The sequence below is a fragment of the Purpureocillium takamizusanense genome, chromosome 4, assembly GCF_022605165.1.
Source record: "Purpureocillium takamizusanense chromosome 4, complete sequence".
In the NCBI taxonomy this organism is placed as follows: domain Eukaryota; kingdom Fungi; phylum Ascomycota; class Sordariomycetes; order Hypocreales; family Ophiocordycipitaceae; genus Purpureocillium; species Purpureocillium takamizusanense.
Window position 1 is genome coordinate 1,558,456 of NC_063071.1, and position 9,987 is coordinate 1,568,442.

The 9,987-nt window shown below is 62.6% G+C and overlaps 3 protein-coding genes across 6 annotated transcripts; 2 read left to right on the forward strand and 1 right to left on the reverse strand.

Annotated features, from left to right (window-relative positions):
- The first annotated feature begins 77 nt into the window (after positions 1-77).
- Positions 78-3,004, forward strand: JDV02_005135 (uncharacterized protein). Of its 2 annotated transcripts, XM_047986396.1 has the most exons (2): positions 78-1,552; positions 1,654-3,004. In XM_047986396.1, exons 1-2 carry the CDS (start codon positions 247-249, stop codon positions 2,391-2,393), a joined length of 2,046 nt encoding a protein of 681 aa, XP_047842378.1. In that variant the 5' UTR covers positions 78-246; the 3' UTR covers positions 2,394-3,004. The 2 variants fall into 2 exon arrangements, with proteins under 2 accessions (XP_047842378.1, XP_047842379.1); XM_047986397.1 differs by having other exon boundaries at positions 78-3,004.
- Positions 2,404-4,378, reverse strand: YTM1_1 (ribosome biogenesis protein ytm1). Its single transcript, XM_047986398.1, has 3 exons — positions 4,265-4,378; positions 3,828-4,211; positions 2,404-3,768 (listed from the first exon to the last, which is right to left on the reverse strand). Exons 2-3 carry the CDS (start codon positions 3,922-3,924, stop codon positions 2,438-2,440), a joined length of 1,428 nt encoding a protein of 475 aa, XP_047842380.1. The 5' UTR covers positions 3,925-4,211; positions 4,265-4,378; the 3' UTR covers positions 2,404-2,437.
- Positions 4,379-5,750: 1,372 nt separating this feature from the next.
- Positions 5,751-9,114, forward strand: GSY1 (Glycogen(starch) synthase). 3 transcript variants are annotated; one of them, XM_047986399.1, is made up of 5 exons: positions 5,751-6,485; positions 6,549-6,646; positions 6,707-6,982; positions 7,042-8,603; positions 8,656-9,114. In XM_047986399.1, the coding sequence occupies exons 1-5, from the start codon at positions 6,401-6,403 to the stop codon at positions 8,756-8,758; spliced, it is 2,124 nt and encodes a 707-aa protein (XP_047842381.1). In that variant the 5' UTR covers positions 5,751-6,400; the 3' UTR covers positions 8,759-9,114. The 3 variants fall into 3 exon arrangements, with proteins under 3 accessions (XP_047842381.1, XP_047842382.1, XP_047842383.1); XM_047986400.1 differs by having other exon boundaries at positions 6,014-6,485; positions 6,549-6,982; XM_047986401.1 differs by having other exon boundaries at positions 6,014-6,485; positions 7,042-9,114.
- The last annotated feature ends 873 nt before the right edge of the window (positions 9,115-9,987 follow it).

Genomic DNA, 9,987 nt, shown 5'->3' on the forward strand with positions numbered 1-9,987 from the left:
GTCGATGACTAATAAGGCGTCAAGGTGTTCCGTCCAGGGGCGGTGAGCGGCGGAGCGGCACTCACTCACTCCTGCCACTCACTCACTGTAAGCGCCACGCCGCGACAGACATCCAGCGCCGAGGGTTCCATCGTGAATCGTGATGCGCGATCCGGCCCGGCCCCCGCATCATCCTCCACACCCCTTTGTTTGCTGCACAGCGCGCGGCTGCCTGATCAGTTATCACTGCATCTCGCCCCCCGGGCCATGGTCATTGGCTGCGGCGGCCGTCATGGAGCTTCCGCAGAGCGTGCCCGGTCGTTGATGACCTACAAGTGCGAATATAAGGGGCTCTCACGCGTCGCAGGCAATGCTGCCGGGCTTCTGCGCGCGTCTCTTCGCCCCCCCACGAAGACGACGACGACACTTGCTGATGCCGCTTCGGCTCCCATCTGCCGCACGCGACGAACCAGGTGCCGCTCTCTGCCATTTATCATGAAACGAGCCATGACTGCGGACAGGTCAGGCGGCAGTCACCGCCTGTGGAATCCCACGCTGGGGATCCGCTTCTCGCCCAGCCCAACGTCGACGCCGCCGCCGCTGTACCCTCCGCTGGACGTGGCTCGCTTCGCCCATGCCGCCGCCGGCGCGGAACGCAGCGTCGACGTGCTAGAGGGGGGGACCGAGGATGAGAAAGGGAGGCGTGACGAAGGCCACCGAATCCACGCCGGCCCGTCGAAACTCCTCGCGGAAGAAGCCGTCAACGTCCCAGCGCCGGCAGACGGCAGCCGGGGCGGCACCCAGACCATGTCCGCCGCCAATGTAGCGCCTTCGGCGGTGGACGCCGGCGAGCGTGGCAAGGCCCAGGACCGCGCCGTGAACCCGTCGTCGCCGCCGCGCACATCGCTGGGCTTCAACATGTCGGACGACCTGTTCCACGCGGCCCGTACCGCCGCCGGCGGGTCCCCCGAGTCGTACTGGTCACACAAGCTCTACCGGCGCGGTTTCGAAAAGGTCGTCGTCCACTACTGCACCAGCAGGCACACCATGGAGTTGGTTTGCCGCAAGTACTTCCTCGGCGAGCCTGTCCTCGGCTTCGATCTCGAGTGGCAGTCCTACGCGACACTCGCCCATGGGCCCCGCGAGAACGTCTCCCTCATCCAAATCGCGAGCCCCAGCCGCATCGGCCTTTTCCACGTGGCCCTGTTCGGCTCCTCTTCCTCCTCGTCCACCACCTCCCGCAAGGCGTCCCCCGAAGACCGCTCCGTCTTCGTCGCGCCCACATTTCGCGCCATCATGCAGGACTCAGACGTCACCAAGGTCGGCGTGCACATCCAGGGCGACTGCACCCATCTCAGAAAGCACCTCGGCGTGTGCACCCGCGGCGTCTTCGAGCTCAGCCACCTATACAAGCAGGTCAAGTACTCGGCCGCCCGCACGCCAGGCCTCATCAACAGGAGGATCATCGCCCTGTCCACCCTGGTCGAGGAGTGCCTGCGCCTGCCGCTGTACAAAGCCCCCAGTGTCCGCTCGAGCAACTGGATGCGACGCCTCAACGACAAGCAGCTGCAGTGTACGTGTGTGACTTTGCGCCAAGGCTGCGCTTCTGCTGTTTCTTTCTTGTTCAACTTTTCTCTCTCTGTCTGTCTGTGTGTGTAGGTGCTGACTGAGTAGATGCCGCGTCGGACGCCTACGCTGGCATCCAGCTGTACTACGTCTTAGAGGGAAAACGCATGGCGCTCGATCCCTGCCCGCCGCGACCTCACAACGCCGAGCTCGGCCTCCCCATCCCTTTTATAATGCCAAAGTCAGACCCGGAGCCGGGCAGTGACGCCGACGACTCCATTCAGGAACAGCCCACCAGTGGCAACGCCGCCGCCGCCGCCGCATCCACGCCCCAATCCGCCGCAGTGACGCAGACGCCCGAGGAAGCCCCATCCCTTCTCCCATCTCCCGAGCCTCGCAACCCGCCCGTCGCCCCCCGCGCTGATCTCCGCCGCCGCGAGTTCCGCTCCTCCGAGTACATGCCCAAGGCAGTCCCATCCCCTCTACCACCCCCCAAGGCTCAGGACGCGCGCGTCGTCGCCGCTGAGCTCTGCAGCCGCGAGTACCGCTCCTCCAAGCAGATGCGCGTGTTGGCGGCGCCGGCCGCCCTGCGCGCCTACTACCTGTGGCACGCCAACGACGGACTGGGGCCTGGCCCGATTGCCAGACTCTTGAGAGACCCGCCACTCCAGGTCAACACCGTCGTGTCGTACATCCTTGACGCCATCAAAGCGGAGGGGCTCCCCTACGACAAGGCGAGGCTTGGTGAGGAGATACTGCCACTGCTGGACACGAACCGGGTAGATGGACGGTACCGCTCCCTCACGGAGGCGTGCGCGGCGGACGGCTCAGGGGGCGCGGCATCATGATAGGGAAACTCCCATCTATTGGTATATATACTCAAATCTATCATCTATGACGAAAGCAGTCCTCTCCCCCTATTGATCTGCACCTTCTTGTCCTCGCCTCCGCTTACAATGCCCCACGTCTTGTCCCACACAACGCTCAGCACCTTGGCGCCGTCGCCGGCGGCCGGCAGCTTTTTGCCCTGCAGCCACTCCCGGCCGATGGTGTAGGCGGCCTCGCTCACGCGACCTCCGCCCTCCTCGAGACCGCCAGGCCGCACGCTGCGCAGGTCCCATACGCGGCATGTGCTGTCGTGCGAGCCGGAAACGAGGGAGTAGTCGTTTTCGGGCGACGGCGACAGCGAGACGACCATGTTGACGTGGCCGCGCAGGGTCATGGCGGCCGTGGCCGCGGCCGACTCGCGGGGATCGAGGAGGGTGATGTGCCTGGCCGACGTGCCGGCCGCGATCAGCGAGTTGGTGGGGAGCGCGGCGGCGCACATGATGGGGTGCATCGTTGTCAGCCGCGAGACCTCCTTTTGCGTCGTCAGGTCGATGGTCCGGACGGTATGATCCTGCGAGGCAGAGTACGCGACGGTGGCGTCGTTGGGGTGGAAGATGGCGGCCGTCACGGCCTCGTTGTGCATGGGTATCATGGCCAAGGGCCCGCGCTGAGCCGTGGAGCCGGCGGCGGCGGACAGCTTGGCGCGCTTGGAGCTGTGCGCCGACGGAAGGCTGTCGGGGTCGGCCTGTGGCGCGGCCCTCTTGGACGACGTCCAGACGCCGACCCGACCATCCGACGACGCCGTGAGGATGCGCCCCGTCGAGCCATTGACGTCGATGCCGTTGATGCTCTTTTCGTGGCCAAACAGCTCCATGCTGGGCTTTAGGGATCCGGTGAAGCCGTCGTCTGCCTCACTGTAGTCCCAGACGACGACCTTGCGGTCGAGGCCAGCCGAAGCGAGCTGCGTCGGCGACAGCCACCGGACGGCATTGGCGCGCTGGGTATGACCGCCGGCCCGTCCAGAGGAAGAGGTGGCCACGGTCTCGCCGGATGGGTTCCATATCCTCACCAGCCCGTCGTAGGATGCGCTGGCGAGCCGCTCGTTGACGTTTGCCGCGTCGGCGAGGCTACCGGCCGGCGAGGTTGCCGACAGGACGTCGACGCCGCTGACCCAGTCGTCGTGCTGGAAGCTCGCCTCGTAGACAGGGGGCAGCAGGCTGCGGACGTACTGGAGGGTCAAGGTGGTTTCGGACGACAAGCCGTTGGCGGTGAGGTACTCGTCGATGCTGGTGCGCAGAAAGGTGCCGTTGGCGAGGAAGTCGAGGGGGACGGGCGACGAGGTGTCGAGCATGGACTCGGAGTTGAGGATGCGCGAGAGGCCATAGCGCTTAATGTCTGGGTCACGTCAGCATCTCTTCGGGGGACTCTATCGCTCGTGGTCGTGGGGGACGGACCGGCGGGCACGAGCAACTGCTGCTTGGACTCGGGAAGCTGCAGGTCAGGCTCGCTGGTGGTGAAGATGACCTTCACCTGGGTCGGTGAAGAGTCCATCGCGAGGTTGGACGGCGGTCCGCCGAGGTGCCGCGGCAGTTATGCAGCCGTTTCAAGAGGATTGACGCAAGATTGTCGGGGCGAAGGGTGCGGTCTCAAATGATGGACGCGGATTTGGCACAATTTGGTGAGGAATTGCGTCTGGAAGCCACCTTCGACTGCCGCTCCCAAAAAAATTTGGGAACCTGGTCAGCCTCGCGATGCAGGTCCCACAGCGGGGCAGCACAGTGGCCAATGGTGGCGACTCTAGCGCAAGGCTGACGAATACGCCTAGACGACATGCACAACTTAAGGTGTCGGTAGTTAGCCTGCGTCCGTTGTGAGATTGATGCTCCGCTACCTTCAACTCAAGACGTAGCCGTATCGGTGGTGAGTAAAAGTTTGTGAGGTGGCAAGTACTCTATATGCCGTGGCGCTGCCACTCAAAGTGCATCATCGAGTGCGGCTTCCTGACGGCTTCAAGATGACCGTTCAATTGACATGAAGGAAAATGCACCACCGACGGCCCAACGAGCCTCGCAGTGCAACGTCGAGTGGCGGGGATGGACGTCCAAGGCACCGAGCGCCTTCTTCTTCTGCCCGTGCCCGGTGAGGGAGTGCGCTACGGCGCATCGCTCGGTGGACGGTTCCGGTCGAGGACATTGTGGGTCAAAGCTGGAGCGGGGCAGGGCGGCAGACCAGAAGGCAGGGGCAAAACGAAGGTGGCATGGCATCCTCAGCCCACTGCAGCACGACCGTCGTCTCTCTGGCGCTGACTGTCCTGTCCACCGGCGATCCTACTTGGCGCGCGAAAGAATCGAGCGTTGATATGATGCGGCGGAGGAAACGAGAGCGCTCCAGCGAGACCGGCATCCTGGGGACGGGCATCAGTTGCGATCCCCGCATCACCCCCCTTTCGTCATCCCGTCATCGCCACGCACACCACACACCCTCTGCGGTGAGAAGCCGGGTCCGCTGACGCAGGCATTGTACAGTATGCTGTCATTTTCATTCCCGTGCCTGACGCATGGACGGGCGGCTGCATGAACTCTGCGTGCGGCAGCCGGGGCAGGGGCACGGAGCGAGGTCTGGACGCAGGCAGACGCCAGACACCAACCGTCGACGACGGCGGCGGCGTTCCCATGCCGGACCGTCCGTGCGTGCCTGGTTGTCGCGTCCGGGACGGCACAATATGAGGGCTTTTTTCTGTCCCTTTGCTGTGTATCTGCATCTGCCGGAAGGTGTTTGCTCACGCATACTACTTGTAATCAGCGCGCGGCCCAAGTCCTCAATGCGACGACTACTGCGACGTTGGTGGTGGACACTGGCAATGGGTGACGCCGGCCTGCGGGCGGACGGTGCCCAGGACAGCCCTGGAGCGAAGAAGGGCACACCTCACCAGTGCGCCCGCCGCCCAACGAGAGCGTTGCGGGCAACCCCAGACCCACGCAACCACATCGACCAGGCGCGGGCAGAGTCTCCAGGTCTCCAGGCACGGGATGGGATGCTACCTCAGGCCACACCGGAGGTCAGGAGGTGCCAGTGGACAGCTGCCCGGTCAGGTGCGCGGACGCGGCGCCTGGCACAAACAGTGGGCACCGCGGTGGGCACACTCCAGCGGTCGGCGTGGCATCTCAGTGGGCGAGCCTCACCTGGACGTCCCCCGCTCCCCCCCGGCCCCTGCCCCTGCCCCCCCGGCCACGGCCTTGGTGCTGCGAGGCGACCTGCACCCCACCGATCCATTCATCCTCCAACGCACTGGGGAGCGAACAGAGGCAGTCAGTGGGCGGGCAGCCCCCACGAGAGACGGACAAGCTGCCCGCTCTCCCGCCATTGTGCCGGCCGATGAGAGCCCGACGATCAGTCCCCTCGTCTAGGTCATGATGTTCTGCATGTACCAAGCCAACAACGCCTCTTCAAGCTCGAAGCTGCCCCTCTCGCCTTCCCCTCACTTCTTCGCCTCCCGAGCTTCGAACTCTCATCGCATTCCTCAACTTCAAGGCGTCGTTGCACCGTCTGTCCCTTGTCGCTGCACTACCAACCACCACCAACCGTCTTTCCGCCGGAAACGCCCTCCACTGCCCGCAACCGCTGCCCTGGCCGTCCATAGTATTAGCCACAGCCCAGGCGCTAACCGCCCAGGCCACTAACTATCTCCCTGGCAGCACAGCACAGGCCACTCACCCCACCCGCCCGCTAGTTGCCTTAGTTGTGCCACCAGCTGGAAACCACCAGCTCCCCGAAGCTCTGACGCAAGGATCCCGCCCCCGATCGATCAGGCTTTGCCATCATTTTGCGCAAATCTCTCCCAGCCTCGTCCCTCCAGCTTCTGCGCTCTCAAAATCCGGCCAATCGCCCCCGGCGAGCATTGTCCCAGCTTCGCAGTCGTATTCTGCAGCTTCGGCACGGTGCTTTCCGCATAGTCGCCTCTCTGCCTGAGCCTTCCCCCCCCCCTGCTTAGCTGAGGCCGACGACGCTCGCCTCACGCACCCTCGCCATGGCCTCCGATGAAGGGGCCGCGCCGGCTCGCGATGTCAAGAACCACCTCCTCTTTGAGATTGCCACCGAGGTTGCCCATCGAGGTGCGCCTGCTACGCTCTTTCGTCTATTTCCAGTGCTATTGGGTTTGTGCTAATTCCGTCCAGTCGGCGGCATCTATTCCGTCATCAAATCCAAGGCGCCCGTCACCACCGCTGAATATGGGGACCGCTATACCCTCATCGGCCCGCTGAACCACCAATCGGTGCGAGAACAAACCTCCTCCTCGTCATCATCATCGTGATATGTGTGCTGACGACGACAGGCTGCGGTCGAGGTGGAGGAGATGGAGCCTACCAACCCGGAGATTGCGGCTTCCATGCAGTCCATGAAGGATCGCGGCATCGGCATGCTCTACGGCCGCTGGCTGATCGAGGGTGCCCCGAGGGTCCTCCTCATCGACACCAAGACGGCCTACGGCTACATGAACGAGTGGAAGGGCGACCTGTGGAACATTGCCAGCATCCCGTCGCCGCCCAACGACGACGAGACCAACGAGGCCATCGTCTTTGGCTATCTCGTCGCCTGGTTCCTGGGAGAGGTGAGCACCGTGGCACCACGTCCTCGTCCGCGCCGCCTTGACTGACCGACCTCGCGTAGTTTGTGGTGCACGAGAAGAAGAAGGCCGTCATTGCTCACTTCCACGAGTGGCTGGCCGGTGTCGGCCTGCCGCTCTGCAAGAAGCGGCGCATCGATGTCACCACCATTTTCACGACGCACGCCACGCTCCTCGGCCGCTACCTGTGCGCCGGTTCCGTCGACTTCTACAACAACTTGCAGTACTTTGACGTTGACGCCGAGGCGGGCAAGCGCGGCATCTACCACCGCTACTGTATCGAGCGCGCGGCGGCGCATTCGTGCGACGTCTTCACCACCGTCTCACACATCACCGCCTTTGAGTCGGAGCATCTGCTCAAGCGCAAGCCCGACGGCGTCCTGCCCAACGGCCTCAACGTCACCAAGTTCTCAGCCGTCCACGAGTTCCAGAACCTACATCAGCAGGCCAAGGAAAAGATCCATGACTTTGTGCGCGGGCACTTTTATGGCCACTACGACTTTGACCCAGAGAACACACTCTTCCTATTCACGGCGGGCCGCTACGAGTTCCGCAATAAGGGCGTCGACATGTTCATCGAGTCGCTCGCTCGCCTCAACCACCGCCTCAAGAACGCCAACAGCAAGGTGACAGTCGTGGCATTTGTCATCATGCCTGCGCAGACTACGTCACTAACGGTCGAGGCGCTCAAGGGCCAGGCCGTCATCAAGTCGCTGCGGGACACGACGCACGTCATTGAGCAGAGCATCGGCCGGCGGCTGTTCGAGCGGTCCCTCAAGTGGCACGAGGGCGACCCGATGCCCGACGAAAAGGAGCTCATCTCGGGACAGGACCGCGTGCTGCTGCGGCGCCGCCTCTTCGCCATGAAGCGCAGCGGCCTGCCGCCCATTGTCACGCACAACATGGTCAACGACCACGAGGATCCAGTCCTCAACCAGATCCGTCGGGTGCAGCTCTTCAACCACCCGTCGGACCGCGTCAAGATCATCTTCCATCCCGAGTTCCTCAACTCGGCCAACCCGGTGCTGCCCCTCGACTACGACGACTTTGTGCGCGGCTGCCACCTCGGCGTCTTCGCGTCCTACTACGAGCCCTGGGGGTACACGCCGGCCGAGTGCACCGTCATGGGCGTGCCGAGCATCACCACCAACCTGTCTGGGTTCGGCTGCTATATGGAGGAGCTGATCGAGAACTCGAGCGACTACGGCATCTACATTGTCGACAGGCGGACCAAGGGTGTCGACGACTCGGTGAACCAGCTGACGTCGTACATGTACGATTTTTGTGGCAAGAGCCGGCGCCAGCGCATCAACCAGCGGAACCGCACCGAGCGGCTCAGCGATCTGCTCGACTGGAAGCGCATGGGCATGGAGTACGTCAAGGCGCGCCAGCTGGCGCTGCGGCGGGCGTACCCGGCCTCCTTCAGTGGCGTCGAGGACGACGAGGACGATTACATCCCCGGCGTGGAACAAAAGATTTCGCGGCCGTTCTCGGTCCCAGGCTCGCCCAGGGACAGGACGGGCATGATGACGCCGGGCGACTTTGCCAGCCTGCAGGAGGGCCGCGAGGGCTTGAACACGGAGGACTACGTTGCGTGGAAGCTGCCGTAAGTGACGATGGGCGAGACAACCATGAATGCTGCTGACGGAGACGCACAGAGACGAGGAAGATCCCGACGAGTACCCTTTCCCGCTGACGCTGCGGTCGAAGCAGGCGCCGGCCGAGACGGCAGCCGTCGAGGCCACGTTGAACGGGAGCTGACGCCGCGACTGCGACGTCGGTTGAGTGCATCGCATACATCTCGGCAGTTCTGCCGTGGTGGTTCCTGTAGTAAATTGTCCGTGCGTGTTGATTATGCACTTGCTTCGATCTTTTGATCTTGAACATTGACCATGGGGGTGACTCAGAGGAGGGGATGGAATGGGGTTGTACCGCCGCTAGGCCACGGGGGGGGCATATCAGATTATTCAGTTTCCGCGTGCAGTTGTCAGGTTGGAGGAGCACTCTCGCATAGCATTGTACCGATATTTCTCTCGTATTCGACGGCCGCTCCGCGCTGGTGACGTGACGAGTACAGGCTTGCACGTGGATACATACGTAAAACACCATCACCATTCACCACCCACAGTCTGCGCTTAGAAGCAACTATCGTGGCCGGGCCGAGGTTCGTTCAACAGAAGAACCAGGGCTCTGGGGAAATCTTGGGGGTTATGCGCATACTCGCCACCACCTACCTAACTAGGAAGCGGTACGTGAGGTCCCGCAAAGAGCACAAGGACTCCCGCAGCGGATAGTACCTACCTTATGGACGTGACTGCCCATTCGGGAGGCGCGCCGTAACTATACCCCAAGCAAAAAAAAAAAAAGGTCAAATAGAGTGGGCTGCTCCGGATTGACTCGGCCTAATACGTATCTGATCTAATGCTGCATCTTCCGGGCGCGCATGCCGTCAACAAGCTGCGGGTTACTACTAATAATCTAGTACGTACTCCGTATGTAAGTGGTATTCAAAGGGTTGGATGGGCGGAGACCAGCCGCCGGTGGCACCCTGCGTTTCAGACAGAGTGAAGATGCGCCTTTGCATGAAAGGATCGGTTTGTTGTATATGTACATGGGTGCGTAGTTCCCGTAGTGCAGTACCGGAGAGAAGGGACCTAGTACGGCACGGGCGAGAACGTTGCACGGTGCCTCGACAGACAGCCAGCCAGGGGGCGTGCAATGCGTAGGCGGCACGTAAGTATACTTACTGTACAGTACCTAGTACTCCGTACCTTAGTCACACAACGGATTTGGGGCAAGTTCTTCCGGCGGCGGTGCGCTAGGAAGGGGAATGCGTCGAGCATGCTGCATACCTAGGTAAGTAGGTCGGTCGGTAGGCGCGCGGATAGCGAGCTCAAAGGCGTCACAGCAGGTAGTTACTACTTCGTATAAAGTAGGGTTAGCTAACTTGGTAGTTGGTCAACTCTGTCACGGACGTTCGTAGCTCGCCG

Bases quoted from the DNA above. Each gene is read 5' to 3' on its own strand.
- YTM1_1 (XM_047986398.1), bottom strand. From the start codon at position 3,924: ATGGACTCTTCACCGACCCAGGTGAAGGTCATCTTCACCACCAGCGAG. The intron at 3,769-3,827 runs GTCCGTCCCCCA...GACGTGACCCAG, and splicing joins GCAGTTGCTCGTGCCCGCCG to ACATTAAGCGCTATGGCCTC.
- GSY1 (XM_047986399.1), top strand. From the start codon at position 6,401: ATGGCCTCCGATGAAGGGGCCGCGCCGGCTCGCGATGTCAAGAACCAC. The intron at 6,486-6,548 runs GTGCGCCTGCTA...AATTCCGTCCAG, and splicing joins CACCGAGGTTGCCCATCGAG to TCGGCGGCATCTATTCCGTC. The intron at 6,983-7,041 runs GTGAGCACCGTG...GACCTCGCGTAG, and splicing joins TCGCCTGGTTCCTGGGAGAG to TTTGTGGTGCACGAGAAGAA.
- JDV02_005135 (XM_047986396.1), top strand. From the start codon at position 247: ATGGTCATTGGCTGCGGCGGCCGTCATGGAGCTTCCGCAGAGCGTGCC. The intron at 1,553-1,653 runs GTACGTGTGTGA...CTGACTGAGTAG, and splicing joins CAACGACAAGCAGCTGCAGT to ATGCCGCGTCGGACGCCTAC.